The sequence below is a fragment of the Vulpes vulpes genome, chromosome 15 (assembly GCF_048418805.1).
Source record: "Vulpes vulpes isolate BD-2025 chromosome 15, VulVul3, whole genome shotgun sequence".
Classification (NCBI taxonomy): domain Eukaryota; kingdom Metazoa; phylum Chordata; class Mammalia; order Carnivora; family Canidae; genus Vulpes; species Vulpes vulpes.
This window is the reverse complement of record NC_132794.1, coordinates 70,567,789-70,584,492: the sequence shown is the minus strand read 5'-3', so window position 1 is coordinate 70,584,492 and position 16,704 is coordinate 70,567,789. Positions and strand designations below refer to the sequence as shown.

Here is a 16,704-nt window from a genome sequence, read left to right as displayed (position 1 = left end):
GAAAGCCATCCAAAACATTATTAAAAAAAATAACAACCTAGTGTCTGTTTATAATGTTCAAAAACTTGGCAAGCATTACTACCTTTGTAGACAGGAAAAAAGCAGTAAATAATGGAAAATTATGGCATTTAGAAAATAAGCGGTTTCATTATATTAGAGGTTCTCAAAGTGCGGTGTCAGGCCACAGCAGGTTTCACCTGGAAATAACTGGAATTCTTTGACACCCCTCCACCCCAGCGAAGACTAATTCACTAAATCAGAAACCCTGCAGGTGGGGCCAAGAAATCTGTTTTGACAAGCCTCCAGGTGATTGATGATGCAAGCTCAAATTTGAGAACTGCTGGATTAGATTTTATTTTATTTCTTAAAGATTTTATTTACTTACTCATGAGAGACACAGAGAGAGAGGCGGAGACACAGGCAGAGGGAGAAGCAGGCTCCATGCAGGGAGCCGGACGTGGGACTCGATCCTGGGACTCAGGGATCACCCCCTTCAGCCAAAGTCAGACGCTCAACCGCTGAGCCACCCAGGCGTCCCTGGATTAGATTTTTTTTTTTTTTTTTGACAGCTACTGGATTAGATTTTAAAGTTGGATGCAGAACTAGATGGAATCCCCTTTTGCATGAGCACTTCACTTTAAGCACCAAATCTCAGAGCACAGTGAAATAAAAGTACTAAAGAAAAGAAAAGAAAAGAAAACCCGGATGTCCGGGTGGGCTCAGTGGTTGAGCATCTGCCTTCAGCCCAGGGCTTGATCCCGGGGTCCTGAGATCGAATTCTGCAGGGAGCCTGCTTCTCCCTCTGCCCCTCTCTCTGTGTCTCTCGTGAGTAAATCAATAAAATCCTCAACAACGACGACACCAACACACTCTTATTATTACACCTGTAGCACGAGTAACTGTCCTGAACGGACATCATCACGTCTCACACCGGAAAGGCTTTAAACAGATGAAGGACGCCGACGTCTAGTTCTCCATACCCTGAGAGGCTGAGGTCCACGCATTACCGCCATAAAGCGCCTCCCGAGAAACTCGTCACCCTGCACCCCGATCGACAACGTGCAGTCGCTTCCTCCTACGGAGCCAAGCGCACCCTGGAGCCGACGCCCGGCCGTTCCCCGACTCCAGGCCCCAGGAGAGCCGCCCTGGTCTGTAACTTAGGCGCCCCCGAGGCCCGACGGGACGCCGATCCACGGGGCAGCACCGAGACCTACGCCCGGGGCAAAGCACCGCCCTCGCACCCCAGGCCACAGCTCCCGCTACAACTCACTGCAGGAGACGACAGTAAAACTCCTCAGCAGCTCGGTTCATCCGCGCCCACATAGCAGCCGGCTCGCACTGCAAATCCTAAGCCGCCAAAACGAACTGCGCGCCGGACGCTGACGTCCGGGGTTATAGCCCCCTCGCCGGGACTACGTTCCCCCCCCCCGCACTCCTGATAGGCCCCGTTTGCCCACAAAGTTAATATTTTGTTGTAAAACACACTTTTCTTTTTTTTTTCCTGTCCCGGCAGCTTTCCATTCCCGCAAGAAAAAGCTAAAATAAATTGCAGAGGTTGAAGGGGGAGGGGAGACGGAAAGCGGGAAGGGGGAGGGGGGGAAAAGGAGACAGTCTCGCGAGAGTTGCCACGCCTCCTTATGGATTATTCCGCGAAAAGGAGTCCCTTGTTTCTAAGCGCTGTTGTTGGCTTTGAAAGTCAGTGGATACCGTAAATTGATGTAAACGAAGAAATAACACTCTATTTGTTATTTTTTTATAGGGTGGTAGGGCGATATGTTGTGCCTGTGGCGTGGTTCTGATGCGGGCGGGTTGGCGGAAGCGTTGATGGTTACATATGCAGCGGAAGTGCCAGGCACTTCCTTTTCCTGTAGGAGCCGCCGGGTTGAGAGGAGCGTGGCCTTCTCCTCTCCCCGCGATGGTGAGTGGAAGCTCTTTCTGGTGGGCTTTCCCCCCTTTCTCGGGACCCGGCAGGAATGGATTCGGGGCTCGGGGCATAGAATCTTCAGGAGAGGAAGCGAGGAAAAGAAGATGAGGGCCAAAAGCCTCTGTCTGTAGCTCGGAGCTGGGGAGCGCGGCTCTTAGGTAGCCATCTTAGAGGCAACGTGGGCGTCCCGGCTTCTGAGGTGCAGAGGAACTTTCGGGATTCCAGTTTTCCCTGGATCGTAGAAGGCGTCGGTTCTCCTGAAAATTGGAAACTCACGGGGCCTAAGACTGAATCCGTGAAAATCCATTTGGGGGCCTTTTATTTTCACGTCCTGTTGAATAATTTTCGCCATTAGTGATTTTTGTGAGGGACTTGCATATCCACTTTCTAAAAAAATTTTCGTTTGTGTTTATTTTTTAGCTTTTTTTTAATCGTTTGTGTTTATCTTAAGAATCCTCTCTAGAAATCATTCCGGTCCTCTTATTTTTAAAGTTGTCCTGTTTTGTCCTTTGAATTCTTAGCCCATGATAGGACTAATGTCCCGCGCGCTACTTTTTTCACAAATAGCATTTGCATGCGTATTATGTAGTGTCTTGTGCTCTGGGGAGTTCGGTGGGAAAAAAAAAATCCATCCTTATGATGCTTGGATGGTAGTTTGAACAAACAACACCAAAATGCCGGATGATGGTAAGTGCTGTGGACCCCGGGGAATGGGAGAGGAGGCAGTAGTTGAGCTTTAAAGTGATCAGAGAAACGTCTGAGAACATGGCTTGAAGGAGCGTGAGGAAGCATGTTGAGCAGCTTCAGGATGGAGACCAGTGTGTTTGAGGCAGAAGGGGAGTGGCCCTGAGTGTAGGGACAGTGATGGTTAGAAAGGAGAGGGAGATGAAGGGTCCAGCAGGTGGTTGTAGGCCTTTCTTGGAACTTGAGTTTTACCCTCAGGTGGTAAGTCTTTGGAGAAGGTTCAGCAGAAAGTAACATGACCGGTAATTTCAGGTGTGTTCAGGTTGAAGGGGGCCGGGGCAGGAATCTGAGGTTGGGTTTGTGGTCGCCCAGATCTGGGGACACTGAGCAAGAGAGTTTAGTTGGAGGCCTTAAATAGCCTTTTCAAACCTTACAGTATGCATTTGATCGTTTTCTTTTGTAAGCTGTGGTTTGAAAGTTTAACAAATCATGTGGTAGAGTTTGATAAGCTAAATGTCCTTTAAGTTTTAGAATTTATTGAACTCAATAGACTTGATGTGTTGGTCACAACCTTTGTTTTAGTTCTAAGTGTTGTCTTCCGTTCCAAACCAATCTGTTCTGTAATGCAGTTTTTAAGGATACTGTTGATATGCGAGATGAGTGCCTCTGGCATTGTCCATATAAATTATCTTTTCTTTTTTGCAGGCGTGTGCTCGTCCATTGATATCTGTGTACTCCGAAAAGGGGGAATCATCTGGCAAAAATGTTACCTTGCCTGCTGTGTTTAAGGCTCCCATTCGACCCGATATCGTGAACTTTGTTCACACCAACTTGCGCAAAAACAACAGACAGCCATATGCTGTCAGTGAATTAGCAGGTACGGGTTTTTCATGGGCTGATACTTTGAAGATCCACTTAACAGCAGTGATGAAATTCCACTCCATTGGTCCGTGTTTCTGAACTACATGATTTTCCTGGATGTTCTGAGGCTGTTGCTGCTATGCGTGATAGTCCTGGATGGGTATGGTTGAGTAGCTAAAACTGGTATTTCTTCCCAACTTCAGGTCATCAAACCAGTGCTGAGTCTTGGGGTACTGGCAGAGCCGTGGCTCGAATTCCCAGAGTTCGAGGCGGTGGGACTCACCGTTCTGGCCAGGGTGCATTTGGAAATGTATCCTTTGTTTTATTGTATAGATTGGTCAGCTCTTAAGGCATTTACGAGACTGGACCAAGTTTATTCATGTTAGTGATGAAAATATTTCCAACATACTAAGTGTCCAGGTTAAACATTGTTCTAGGCAGTTCAGAGCTTGGCATTAGGAAGTTCTGCTTGCAATGATGTCGTAATTTGCGTCTTACTCTGTTCTCAGCGACAGTTGCCTGCTGTCAGTAAGCTGGTTCAGAAGGGTGACGAAAATTCTTACTGAGCAAGACCTAACCTTTTTTAATTCCTAAAATTTTGAGAAATGTGATTCTTAACTGTGAAAATAGATGTGTCGTGGAGGCCGCATGTTTGCACCAACCAAAACCTGGCGCCGTTGGCACCGCAGAGTGAACACAACACAAAAGCGATACGCCATCTGCTCAGCCCTGGCTGCTTCAGCCTTACCAGCACTGGTCATGTCTAAAGGTTTGTATATTCTGTTATTACAGAAATGATACAAGGATAGCCTTTTTTTCTTCCACCCAACCCATTTCATTCATGTTAACAGTAACCTGTATGGATTCTATTCATCCCAGAGTCTCTGACTAAATTTCTCTCTATTAAGTAATAGTTGTAATCGATAAATACTGTGTAACTGGGGAGCTAAATGAAATGTGATTTTTATGTATTAGAAAACTTGCCACTTAAACTTCATGTTGCTTATTTTGTAAACTGTCAAAATGATGAGATTCCACTTAAATTGGTCCGTGTTTCTGAAACACATGATATTTGTGGAATTCTGATTTGGCCCATCATATGCTATTTTGCTTTTGTGGATTATATGAAATGTTTGTAGATTTTTCAAAAGATTTGGGGTAATGTATTTGTTGATATTTGTTAATTGGCATTGTCAGGTCATCGTATTGAGGAAGTTCCTGAACTTCCTTTGGTGGTTGAAGATAAAGTTGAAGGCTACAAGAAGACCAAGGAGGCGGTTTTGCTTCTTAAGAAACTTAAAGCCTGGAATGATATCAAAAAGGTAGGCTTAATGAACAGGTTTCCATTTTCATGGTCCTTAACATAAATTTATTGTCAGATTTTAATGTCAAAAGATGACTGGAGGGCAGTGTGACTTAAGTGGATATGAGAACAGGGACTCTGAAACCTTACACCTTGGGTTTGAATCCTGACTGCTGTTAACGGCTTTGTGTGTTAATGTTGGACGATTGTTATGGCTCCTTTTTATCATAAATAATTCTCTCACTCTTTAGGTCTATGCCTCTCAGCGAATGAGAGCTGGCAAAGGCAAAATGAGAAACCGTCGTCGTATCCAGCGCAGGGGACCCTGCATCATCTACAATGAAGACAACGGTATCATCAAGGCCTTCAGAAACATCCCTGGTAATTGTACTGTTGATACATGTTTTGATTGCCTGTACTCTGCAAGCTTACTCAGCTTTTATTTATTTATTTTTTTTTAATCTTTATTTATTTATGATAGTCACAGAGAGACAGAGAGAGAGGCAGAGACACAGGCAGAGGGAGAAACAGGCTCCATGCACCGGGAGCCCGATGTGGGATTCGATCCCGGGTCTCCAGGATCGCGCCCTGGGCCAAAGGCAAGCGCCAAACCACTGCGCCACCCAGGGATCCCGCTTACTCAGCTTTTAATGTGATGAAATTCCACTTCATGGTCCGTGTTTCTGAAATACATGATTTTGTGGAACTTCTGATTCTCAGCTGAATGAGCACATTGATGGTTGGAACTACCTAATTAGTAACATAATTTCTCAGGTACCTTAGGTAGCACATAAGTCATAAGCGTGATAAGTTTCTTGTATTTAAAGTACAGGCTCCCTAATTCTCTTTTCCCTTCTAAAGGAATTACTTTACTTAATGTAAGCAAGCTAAACATTCTGAAACTTGCTCCTGGTGGGCATGTGGGACGTTTCTGCATTTGGACTGAAAGTGCTTTCCGCAAGTTAGACGATCTGTATGGCACTTGGCGTAAGGCTGCCTCCCTCAAGAGTAACTACAAGTGAGTGTTCTTCATGTTCATGTATTGAACACAGATGTTCACGCTGTGGATATTTATATTCAGGATCAGAATTGGTTTACGGGTGATGGATAATGTGTTGCCATTTCTCTTACATACAGATTGAATACTGTGAATGGTGAGATGTTCTGAACAGTGATAGTGTAGTGGAAATTCTGATGGAACACTTGGAGAGTTTCAATGGATAGTGAGAAATAGGAATTGAGCATCTTATTGTCAGCATGTTTTTCTTTTCAGCCTTCCCATGCATAAGATGCTTAATACAGACCTCAGCAGAATCTTGAAAAGCCCAGAGATCCAAAGAGCCCTCCGAGCACCACGGTAAAGTTGTGATATTTTATTATGCTCCAGGCTCGTACTGTATTGGTTATTTCAAAAACGTGGATAACGTAAAATAAAATGTGTGCCTTTTTACAGCAAGAAGATTCATCGTAGAGTCCTGAAGAAGAATCCACTGAAGAACCTAAGAATCATGTTGAAGCTAAACCCGTATGCAAAGACCATGCGCCGGAACACCATTCTTCGCCAGGCCAAGAATGTAAGTGATAGGTTTTTGCTGGAACGTTAACTTTTTTTTTTAAAGATAAAATTCTTAAGGTCTTTTTTTTTTTTTTTTTAATTTGTTGCAGCACAAACTCCGGATGGATAAGGCGGCAGCAGCCTTAGAAGCCAAATCGGAGGAGAAGGGGGTTCCAGGCAAGAAGCCCATGGTAGGGAAGAAGGGAAAGAAAACTATTGGTGTGAAAAAGCCGAAGAAACCTGTGGTGGGAAAAAAGGCTGCAGCTACCAAGAAACCAGCAGCTGACAAGAAACCTGCAGAAAAGAAACCTACCACAGAAGAGAAGAAGCCTGCTGCCTAAAAACTTCTATTTGTTTATTCCATAAAACTCAAATCATTTTGGACAGCTAATTTTAAATAAAGACCTGATCAAAGACAGTGAGAAACATAACTTGTTGGATGTGTTTGTGAATCATGGGTAGAATTTTGTGGGTTTTTTGTTGTTCTACATAATTCCAGCCTCTCTGGTTCCATTTCATTATAGTCTGGTATAAAACAGGGCCTTGTCTTTATAGTAAATCCATGCAGTTGAATGGGAAGAATGTTGCATAAATCCAAATACAAAAGCCAAATTGAAAATAATGTTTTGAGAAGCAGATGGTTAAAAGACTCATCTCATATGCAGAAGCTGCCAAGATTTAGCACTCCTCCAGGGCCTGGGTGATTCAGTGGGTTGAGCACAGACTCTTAGTTTTGGGTTCAGTTGGATCCTATGGATCGTGGCATTGAGCCCCTTCTGGCGTCTGTGTTAAGTGGGAGAGTCAGCTTGGGGTTCTCCCTTGACCCTCTCCATGTGCTTGCTGGGAAGCTCTAGTTTTTTTAAAACAGATTTGGCACTCCTCCCTCAAAAACCACATCTTCAGTAAGACAGGTAAGAGGCCTTCGTTTTCTTTTTAGGACCACAGAGGGCAGAATGTATTTTGAGGCACTGCAAAAAATTCATGGTTCCTTCAGGAAGATTCCTGTTAAAACCTGCTGTGACAGAGGACACTTAGAGGAAATGCTACCCTTGGTATTTTGGCCTATGACCTGGAAGTGTCCAGCATGTTTCAGCTAGTCGGGTTTTGCGGTTTTAGTAGGGAATGGATATGATGCATATGTTGGCCACATAGAGCACAGAAAAGCCAATCCAAAAAGATGGGTTTTTTTCCTACCCCGTTCCGTCAGCATGTCCTCACCTGATTCTCCTCTCCTCACCTGATTCACATCTTGTCCCGGCAAGATGCTTTGCATCTGGTTTGTTTCCTGACCTATCTTGTCCCGGCAAGATGTTTTGCATCTGGTTTGTTTCCTGACCTATCTTGTCCCAGCAAGATGCTTTGCATCTGGTTTGTTTCCTTTGGCAACCTACTTAACATCTACATCCAGGGGGATGAAGCTGGTTTGGAGTAGAGATTTGCGTCCTTTAATATTTGAAGGCACCAGGTCCCAATTGAATGTTAGCAGGGCTTTATCTTCCTAATTAGAGCCCTAAACCAGGCTCTACTTTGCTCCTGGGAACCACTTCGACGGGACCAGGAATCCTTGCTGCAAAAACGGAACAGGGCACGTAAGCCTGTGCTAGATGCTCGGGGTTTCGGTCTCGCCCTCAGGTGCGCTCTCCACACTGGATGCGACACCGAAAGTGCAGCGCAGGTAGCACTGTTCCAAAGAAGCATTTGAAACTCGGCACTTGGCCGTTCTAACCTCCCAAGTTCCTTACGGCCCCACGCCCTGTGCTTTAGGGACTCCTGACGGTTCCTTGACTCCGGTTCCTCCGCTTCCAACCCCGGGATTGGGCTGGGCTGAGCCGCGAGCGAGACCGCGGGCGCCGGCCGGAAGCGCCTTGGCGCGCGTGACGCCAGCCCCGCCCCGCCCGCGGCTTGGCTTCCGGGGGCGCGGGGCGTGACGTCACTACTGAGCGCCGGGCCGACGGCGGGCGGGAGGCGGCGCCATGCTGAGCCGGCTTCAGGAGCTGCGCAAGGAGGAGGAGACGCTGCTCCGGCTGAAGGCGGCCCTGCACGACCAGCTGAACCGGCTCAAGGTGACCGCCCCGCGAGCCCTAGGCGTCGGTGGTGGAGCCCGCGGGGCTCGGCTGAGGCCCCGCGATCCGCGTGGCACCCCGACAGCCGCACCTGCGGGTGGCCCGCGCGACCTCTGTCGGCCGGCCTGGGCCGCCCCGCCCCCGGGCCCCGCCCCGAGCTCCGGCCGCGCGTGCTAGCCGCGGTCTCCTCGCTTCCCCGGCGCTCGTAGGTCTGTGCGAAGGACGCCGGCGAGCCCCGGAGCGGGGGCCGTCGCCGAGTTCCCGGTGGCTTTCCTTCGGGGGCAGCTGTCAGACTCCAGGGCCTGGACGAGCGTGGGTGCCCCAGCGCGGCGGTCCCCATAAGGGCTGCTCAGCACCCGATCATTTAAGTCCAAACGAGATGCAGGTTATGAAGGCGCCTTGTAAGCCGAGAGCCTTGTATAGCTGTGACATCTCAAAGTGTCCTTTAATGGCCCGCACGTCCGTTCCTCTGTTGGTGGTACCTGTTCAGGTGCCGAGTGGGTGTGCACAGTATGTGATGATGAGGGCGGCCTCTAAAGCCCAGGAGCCTCTATGCTCCAGGAAACACTGCCCTGCCCATTCTTCCCGCCTTCACGTTCTCATTACCGGCTAGAAAACTGCAGTCTAAGGAGTTCGCCTTCTGTGGAATCAGAAGACACTTGGCTTCTCTAAGGTCACACTTGGCTTTGCTACCCAGATCTGCTGTATCCAAGGGAATGAAAGTCTTGGTTCAGCTGAAACACCTGTACATCCAGGGGAAAGGGGCTGGAGGTGTTCTTGGGCTCGTTTCCTTAAAATGTGGGGAAAGGTCAAGGGCCCCACCCTTCCCTCTTAGAGCTGCACAGAGGTTACACTGGTTTTACTTGTCGTGGTGCTAGCCTTTGACAGTATGCTCAGATTTTACCCATGTCAGTAGCCCAGTGAAATAGTAAGCAAATTGGGACACCTGGGTGGGTCAGTCTGTGGTCCTGGAGACCCAGAATCAAATCCCACCTCGGGCTCCCCTGCATGGAGCCTGCTTCTCCCTCTGCCTGTGTCTCTGCCTCTCTCTCTGTCTCTCATGAATAAATAAAATCTTAAAAAAAAAAAAAAACAAATAGTAAGTATTCTCAATTTTTCTTTTCTAGGTTGAAGAACTAGCCCTCCAGTCAATAATTAGTTCAAGGAGAGGAGATGAGATGCTCTCTTCTCAACCTGCACCTGAACAGTCACATGATGTAAGTTTAATCAAGTGTGGGGCTAGGGAGAGAATGTAAAGTGCATTCTGCTCTCATGCTGCTTGGAGGCCAAAAAAATTTTGTCAATTACATTATTGAGCCCAAAGGAGTCAGAGAATTGCTAGAATGTTCTAAATAAACTGGCTATTACATATTACTGTTCTAGACTGGGAACAACCCATCCTTGTACCAGCTGGTCACATTTTGATTTATTAGTCAGGTTCTGCTGAGTTGCCTAGTCCTCTGATCTCTCTAGTTAATCCAGTGAACCCAGGGTGAGTTGGAGAGTTTTGCAAGTATCTGTCAAAATTTCCACTGCTTCATGAATAAGTAAGCCTGGGATTTGAGAACAGTGTAGCTTCAACTACAAAGCATAGTGCTAAACAGTGAGTTCTAGTCCTCAACATCTCCTCTTACCAAGCCCTCAAGTGAAATAGTACAATACTCTAAATCTACCATATTTGAGCATTTTTTTCTCAAATGTGTTTAAGGCATCTGAAACCATTTGAAAGCATATCTAGACTAGCATAATTCTTATGCATGAACCGTGTTTATAGATGAGGTAGCAGTCTATCAAATCTGGGGCATTCGCTCTCCTCCCATTTTGGCAATGAGATGGGTAGGAGGGTCAGGTTAGAAATTGGAGAAATAGGAAGTGGCCTTACCCCCTGGTGATAAATACTGGGGATGAATATGCAATTGAGATTTGATTTTAAAACATATTTAAGAATTTGCTGGTTTGATGCCAATGTCTTTACTCCTAATGGATAATGTCTTTGCCTAAAGCAGATGCTGGTGCATGTAGACAATGAAGCATCAATCAACCAAACTGCACTGGAGTTGAGCACAAGGAGCCATGTGCTCGAAGAGGAGGAGGAAGAGGAAGAAGAATCAGATTCCTGAAGCAGGGTAGGGTTTCTACAACTCAGGAACTTTGTCTCCAAAACTTTCTTTCTGCAGGCCCTCTGGCCTGCTTTAAAAGAAAGCAAGAACTTTAGGATATGTAGCTATGAAAGTGGTTCCATTGAGAACTTAAGTTGAAGAACACTTTAATAACAACCAGTGACTTGTGGAAAAGCAAAGACACAGTGTCTTAGCATTGAGCAATATGGATGGTGCTGTGACTATTCTGGTCAGATTCAGTAATTGTGCTCAAAACCGAAAACTTCCTCTAAAATGCTATTGAGAAAGTCTGGCATTTGCACAAAGGGCAAAGTTTAAATACAAGCAGCCTTTCCTAGTCAACAATGCCTCTTTTAAGAAAACTAATTAAAGGCCATCTGCATGCTGTTGAACCACTATGAGCAGAGCAAGGCCACAGAGAGAATGATGACAAGCAAGGAGCAGAGAGGGCCACTTGAGAACACAAGCTGCTGCCCCCTCTCGGTGCAGCCGATAGGAATACCATACTAGAGACGGCTCTGCGTGGCTGCCATCACATGGAGGTTGAGACATCACTGTGGTAAATCATAGATAAAGAGCCGTGGTGCAGCTTCCCAGTTTCCAGATAGTAACAGGAAAGGATTAGTTCCTTCTCTGGGGCAAAAAATACTTCAGGATGGCTTAAAACTCATTTCTGGCCTTAGAAAAGAAATGTGCCATTAAATCACTATGCTTAGGAGATTGGGGTTTTGTAATGACAAATGAAGTTGTTAAAACTTGGTATTTAGAGTTGAGATTCACTTCTGCATACTGTCCCTTTTCGAGTGAATATACACTTAAGTTATTGCCTAATTTTATGAAAGTAATTTGCCCTGCCCAAGCAACGGAAAAGTCAAACAAAACACAAAAAACCTACTCAAGAACTACTTCTGTAGCTATTCCAGAAAGGAACATAAGTATATTAACATTTCATTAAAGTTATTTTACAGGAAGTAGCCAGAAGTTTAAATGAGTGTGCTTCTTGAAAAAGTGAAAAAATTGTTTTGCCACGAAAAGCACTCAGGCTTGTACACTTGGGGGTGTTATTTAAAATAGGCACATGGGTTTTTGAGAGCTAGAAAGGTTGGCTCTGAATTCTAGTTCTACCACTAACTGGTCACTTGCCCCCTTAACTCTTTGCAGTTCTTGGTTGCCTGTATGTAAAATGAGAGTATTCCTCCCTTTGCCAGCACTTTCACAGGTGGCTGTGGGGTGCTGACAAGGCATCATTTAAAAATCCAGCTATTGTTGGTGTCTCAGCAAGAGGAAGTCTAAGGAAGGGATTTTGACAAAGGGAACTCAAAACTGCAAGACTGAGGCAGGGAACGTCATTCTTGAAAACAAGATCGATCTACACCAGTAGTAGGAAGAAACCTTTTTGACTCTGGAAATGTAACACTTCTTGATGTAAATAGAGAATTTAAAACACCTGTCAAAAGACACTGATCATGAAAGCCTTCAGATCCAGATATTAGACTCCAGGTTACGCCTTCCCAAGATGCAGTTTGCACATTTTCATGAGACATTCTCTGTTTGTATCTTCTCCGTTAGCAAAAGACACAGGGTGTGAGGCTTAAACCTTGGTCTGAATGGCTGTGGAAGCACATAAGACCGTTAGATCAGATGTTGGCCTCACAGCAAGAAAAAATGGACTGGCTGAGGCAACGATACATGGACACTAAGCCGTATTTAAAACCCTGGCTGCGCTCCAAGCTCTGGTAGACCCAGAGTGGAACTACCTACTCAGGAGAGCTACTACCCAAGTTCTGTTTTTAGTTGAGAACAAAATAGGCCTTTTGGTTTTTAAAGAGGTGTTTATTTTGGTTTTCTACAGCCTGCACTGTCCAAGTAAATGAGGGAAGAGGTGCTAACCACACAGCATCTCAGGGACCTCGAGTTCCAAAAGTGACTTGGTCAGAGGAAAAGCATCAGTGGTCATCTGGGACATGGCTTTGTTTTCTGTGACTTCACTGCTACCTCACAGGCAGGACCAGGCCAGTGCCAGGTCTCTTCCTCTCCGGGGAAGCAGAATGAAGTCACTGGTGAAAGCAGGAATTCGTTGTTCAGGGGAGCAAAGCAACACGGGACTGGGCGTCCCGAGTGGAGGCTCCCACACCAGCCAGGCATGGCTGGCCAAGAGCATTGTGCTCCGTGCTCCCAGGAGCACACCAGTGATGCCCCAGCCCCACTTGCCTCCTACGTTTCCCCGTGTAGAAATGGCAGGAAGACATGGATCTATTCAGGGTCCACAGGAAAGGTGGCTGGAAGATTCACACACAAGTGGTGAGAATAGTTGGACAAAGTCCCAGACTTGGAATCAGGAGAAGATTTGTTAGTCCAGAGCACCGAGTTTGTCCTCAGTGTGGCCTTCCAGCCTCCTTCCGGTCTCTACCTTTGCCCTCACGATAAGGCTTGGCTAAATTATTTGATTTCTTGTGTGCCGGCGACACTGATGAAAATTCTATCATGAAAGTAGACATTTTTTCATCCTTTTAACTTGATAGTATATTTATTAGAATAAGAGATTAGATTTGTTAAACATTTGGATTGAAATGGTTAAAAGGATTTTCGTTACAATTTTTAGGCACTGTACACACTTGTTTTACAATAGCATCAGTACTTGTTTCTGGGGAAAGATAAATCTCATACATTTTAATGCCTTGATCCGTTTGTAACATTCAAAGTAACCACCATTTTAGAAACGCTAATTCAAACTTAAAGAGACATAAACCACTAAATATCCCACATAATATATTTAAAAATAAATATAGAAATACAACCAGAAGTCTACAAATCATCACAGTAGACAGACTGGTAAAGCCCCAGCTATCATGGCAGTGAAGGGCTCTGGCTAGATTTTGATAGAAATTGCTTCACTCTACACCAAAAGCAAAAATATAAAATAACATGATATATACTTTCTGATGTTCTTTTTCATAGCAGCAAAGCATGCTTCACATGCACTGCCTGTGAAGGATCTTACAAGGCTCCTTCCTACTCAAACAGGAGGTATGCCTGGCAAGAATGCAGTACCACCAAGTGTCAAAGAATCCCAAAAATACAGGCAGCTAGCCAGTCACGGTGAGGGAAGAGCAGTGCAATTTTGAGTAAGAATGACTACCCACGGTCACCAAAGTGTCACCAAAGTAATTCAACGTTGCGCATGTTTGGATCGACATACACAAGAGTAGCCCCAAGCACAAAGCCAATCCACTTAGGGAGAGAACAGTAAGAATAAAGACGATATTAAAAATGACACAAATAGAATTTTGGCACATGCTGTGTTCTTCATCCTTTGTCATAGGTGAAATGCACGTCTGAACAGAGACAGGCATGGGAAGGAGGCCTGAAAGCAACATGGCACACCACTGGGCAGGGGACTCGCTCTTTGCTGCTTCCCAAATACTTAGACGCCAGCTGCGTGGGTCGGCGTGCTGGGCTGGTTAAGGCCAATGGTGGAGCAGAGCCAACCTGCAAAATCCACTTCTTCACCGTCAGATCTCTTGATGAAGGCATGAACCTATGTGAGGGAAACAGTTAAGTGTCAAAAAACCAAAAGGAAAGTTCAAGAGTCCTGGGTCTAGAGCTTCGCTCAGGAGGAGCTCCTGGAGCCTGTCCTGGGGTAGCCATAGGGGGCCGTGAAAATGACCAGCTCCTGCCAAAAGAACGTACGCTCTTCCACTGTGACCTGCGGGTGGCAGCTCTACCCTCAGGGCCTCTGGGTGGCGGCTAGGAGAAACGAAGGAACAGATGGGCTTCCTTCCCTCAGCCTGTCCTTTACACTGAGGGGCAGAGGCTGATATTTGGGATCCTACAGCCCCAGGGTTGGTCAAGGTGGTGCAGGGAATGGGCACGGGGAGTCCTGGGCAGATGACACAACAAAGTAATAAACGGGGCAAGTACAAATGGGAAATAAGTGGACTTACCATGAGTTGCTTCAGATCTGCTCTCTCTGCTGGGTTTTTTATTAAGCTGAAAGAAAAAGATAATGTGAGAGACCTTACCTGGCACTGGTTCCAACTCCAATTACTTAGGCTTTGTGCTACCCTCCACACACCCTGTAGGTTCTAAGGAGTGCCTGAGCCTTTGGCCCTCCTGTTCTAGCACAGTGGCATGCCGGCAGGTGAGTAAGTGCTTGGTGAATTAAACTAAGCTCAAAAGGCAGTATGGCCAGGCCCTACAGAGCAGGTGCCCAGAGCAGCAGCTTCTACTCCCTGGTGTAGTTAGACCAGTCCCCGAGGTCCTAGCCCTCTGGAAATGCAGGGAAAAGAGCAGAGCTCTGCTCCCCAGGCCTGGGTGGGGAGGCTGACAAAACCAGCATACTCTTCCAGAGAGCAAGGGGCAGACTTACCATTTATTCACAAAATCTTGAAATTCCAGACTGAATACTCCACTGGGCAGTTTTGGAGGGGGCTGCAAATATATACCAAGAAGTAAAGGCCTGGCGTCCCCCCCCCCCCCAACCGTAGGCCCCCCAGGCCCCTGGGCACTGCTGCCCTTCTCCAGCCACAGGAAGGCAGCGGCTGACCGCCAGTGGCTGCCTGCGGGGTCAGCTCGGTGGAACCGCCCACCAGTGAGAACCGGGGCAGACTTCCTGTTCTACCACCCGCTTGTCTGGTGACTAAACAAGTCACTGTTTCTCTATGAACCTTAGTTTATCCTATAAAACGAGAGCCTCCTGACCTCTGCGATGCCTGTCTGCTGACACTCCCAACTGTAAACCGCGGAGTGTGGCACGGAAACACCCAGCAGTTAGAAGCAGCAGCGGTTAGAGGGGCTGTATGAGTGCCCAGGCATGGCCTAGGCTGGACAGCACCTGTGCACGGCCTAGAAGGCTGCCTAAATAGTAATGAGCTACATCCCTTTTCTAAGCCTCAAAGAGGTAGACAAAGGTTAATAAAACACTAGGCTGATGGAAGGCTGGGTCTAGAAGACTGTTCCCCGCACCCTCACCCTCCAAGGCATGTAGCTGTTGGCAGGTATTAGTGCAAGGACACTGGCAACAGCTCTCGTCTCAGGATACACAGTGGAAGTTGTGCAGGGTTACACAGGACGGGGCCCTGGATCACCTGGCTTCTGCGCTCCACCCTCTTTGACCGGTGCTGGGTCTCTGTGTAGCTTCCTAATGAGTGGACTCCCAGATGCTGCCTGGGGTGTCACTATTTGATGTGTTGCCCAGATCAATAGGTGGTCTGAGACTGAAAATCAGACCCTGACACCATAAAAAGCCCTGCCTTGGGCAGCCCGGGTGGCTCAGTGGTTTAGCGCCGCCTTCAGCCCAGGGCCTGATCCTGGAGACCCAGGATCAAGTCCCACGTCAGGCTCCCTGCATGGAGCCTGCTTCTCCCTCTGCCTGTGTCTCTGCCTCTCTCTTTCTCTGTCTCTCATGAATGAATAAATAAAATCTTAAAAAAAAAAAAAAAAAAAAAACCCTGCCTTGCTCTCTTGCCCCAAGGCCTTACCAGAACAGCAGGTGAATGAACCTGATCGGAGGTCAGGGACTAAAACCTAGCTCTCAGGCCCTCCCCGCAGACCACTGCTGGTGCTGAGACGGATAAAGGGAATGCTCGAGGGAGAGACTGACAGCTTGGCTTCCAGAGGCCAGGCCAGTCTGAGGAGGACGAGAGCTGTTAGCACCCACACCGGCCACCGTGCAGCCCAACGCCCAGGAGGTGTGGATGGTAGAGAAGGATGAACACTGGGCAGGAAAGAGTGGAGCTACTCTTCATCTTGAGCCTGAGCATCCTCACCTGCATGAAAGGGTAATGAGGCCGGGGGGCAGGAGGCGGGGGGGGGGCGTGCAAGAGGCAGCGGAGCACACTAGGAGCCTGGCTGCTGCTGCTTAATCAACCCTTAACCTGGTTCCCACCTGGCAGCGCCCCACTCAGGTCCCAGCAGTAGAGGGCGGCCTCCCTGACCCCTACAAGGCCAAGGCCCTCTGCCTGCCCAGAGTCCTAAGCAGCCAAGGTCACATCCCAACTTGTTTCATGTCCCGTGGTGCTGAGCATAAAATGACAGGAAAGGTAAATTAGCTTCCATGGTTAGTGATTTACTAACTGCTGGAGTGAGGCAGGATTTTCCCCGTTGAGTTTATAAAGGACAAGGATCCCTCTGAGCCTTTTGGGGTCTGATTTTAGCAGTAACAAAGTACAAAAAGTTACTCCACTGGTCTCGAA

General features: G+C 47.1%; 4 protein-coding genes and 4 non-coding genes across 22 annotated transcripts in view; 6 read left to right on the top strand and 2 right to left on the bottom strand.

The window, feature by feature from the left end:
* ZWILCH (zwilch kinetochore protein) overlaps positions 1–1,615 on the bottom strand; it is a 37,308-nt gene extending 35,693 nt beyond the window's left edge. For 2 of the 13 annotated variants that reach the window (XM_072738878.1, XM_072738881.1), the window contains exons 1-2: positions 1,271–1,400; positions 981–1,075 (exon numbers count right to left, since the gene is read on the bottom strand). In XM_072738878.1, coding sequence (XP_072594979.1) covers positions 981–1,013 — 33 coding nt within the window. In that variant the 5' untranslated portion in view covers positions 1,014–1,075; positions 1,271–1,400. Of the gene's footprint in view, positions 1–980; positions 1,076–1,270 lie in introns of those variants that run through there. The other 11 variants (XM_026011165.2, XM_026011329.2, XM_072738876.1 and 8 more) reach the window with 9 other exon arrangements.
* A 214-nt stretch (positions 1,616–1,829) lies between these two features.
* On the top strand, positions 1,830–6,758 carry RPL4 (ribosomal protein L4). Its single transcript, XM_026010917.2, has 10 exons — positions 1,830–1,918; positions 3,314–3,485; positions 3,673–3,779; positions 4,100–4,238; positions 4,667–4,791; positions 5,024–5,153; positions 5,634–5,790; positions 6,046–6,129; positions 6,226–6,346; positions 6,438–6,758. Exons 1-10 carry the CDS (start codon positions 1,835–1,837, stop codon positions 6,666–6,668), a joined length of 1,350 nt encoding a protein of 449 aa, XP_025866702.2. The 5' UTR covers positions 1,830–1,834; the 3' UTR covers positions 6,669–6,758.
* LOC112918133 (small nucleolar RNA SNORD18) lies at positions 3,528–3,599 on the top strand. The gene has a single exon (XR_003234606.1). It is a non-coding gene; the product is annotated as a small nucleolar RNA SNORD18 (small nucleolar RNA).
* On the top strand, positions 3,940–4,038 carry LOC112918140 (small nucleolar RNA SNORD16). The gene has a single exon (XR_003234607.1). It is a non-coding gene; the product is annotated as a small nucleolar RNA SNORD16 (small nucleolar RNA).
* Positions 4,488–4,559, top strand: LOC112918110 (small nucleolar RNA SNORD18). The gene has a single exon (XR_003234603.1). It is a non-coding gene; the product is annotated as a small nucleolar RNA SNORD18 (small nucleolar RNA).
* LOC112918125 (small nucleolar RNA SNORD18) lies at positions 5,420–5,489 on the top strand. The gene has a single exon (XR_003234605.1). It is a non-coding gene; the product is annotated as a small nucleolar RNA SNORD18 (small nucleolar RNA).
* A 1,489-nt stretch (positions 6,759–8,247) lies between the features above and the next one.
* Positions 8,248–15,931, top strand: SNAPC5 (small nuclear RNA activating complex polypeptide 5). Of its 2 annotated transcripts, none has more exons than XM_026010771.2 (4): positions 8,248–8,390; positions 9,518–9,607; positions 10,394–10,516; positions 13,833–15,931. In XM_026010771.2, exons 1-3 carry the CDS (start codon positions 8,301–8,303, stop codon positions 10,508–10,510), a joined length of 297 nt encoding a protein of 98 aa, XP_025866556.1. In that variant the 5' UTR covers positions 8,248–8,300; the 3' UTR covers positions 10,511–10,516; positions 13,833–15,931. The 2 variants fall into 2 exon arrangements, with proteins under 2 accessions (XP_025866556.1, XP_025866632.1); XM_026010847.2 differs by having other exon boundaries at positions 8,260–8,390; positions 10,397–10,516.
* MAP2K1 (mitogen-activated protein kinase kinase 1) overlaps positions 13,008–16,704 on the bottom strand; it is a 78,359-nt gene continuing 74,662 nt past the window's right edge. For both annotated transcript variants that reach the window (XM_072738874.1, XM_072738875.1), the window contains exons 9-11: positions 14,880–14,941; positions 14,455–14,500; positions 13,008–14,048 (exon numbers count right to left, since the gene is read on the bottom strand). In XM_072738874.1, the coding sequence (XP_072594975.1) occupies positions 13,935–14,048; positions 14,455–14,500; positions 14,880–14,941 (222 nt within the window). In that variant the 3' untranslated portion in view covers positions 13,008–13,934. The remainder of the gene's footprint in view (positions 14,049–14,454; positions 14,501–14,879; positions 14,942–16,704) is intronic.

Coding starts and splice junctions, on each gene's coding strand:
- RPL4 (XM_026010917.2), top strand. CDS start 1,835: ATGCAGCGGAAGTGCCAGGCACTTCCTTTTCCTGTAGGAGCCGCCGGG. Junction 3,780..4,099: donor GCCAGGGTGCATTTGGAAAT/GTATCCTTTGTT, acceptor CTGTGAAAATAG/ATGTGTCGTGGAGGCCGCAT. Junction 4,239..4,666: donor AGCACTGGTCATGTCTAAAG/GTTTGTATATTC, acceptor TGGCATTGTCAG/GTCATCGTATTGAGGAAGTT.
- SNAPC5 (XM_026010771.2), top strand. CDS start 8,301: ATGCTGAGCCGGCTTCAGGAGCTGCGCAAGGAGGAGGAGACGCTGCTC. Junction 8,391..9,517: donor ACCAGCTGAACCGGCTCAAG/GTGACCGCCCCG, acceptor TTTCTTTTCTAG/GTTGAAGAACTAGCCCTCCA. Junction 9,608..10,393: donor CACCTGAACAGTCACATGAT/GTAAGTTTAATC, acceptor CTTTGCCTAAAG/CAGATGCTGGTGCATGTAGA.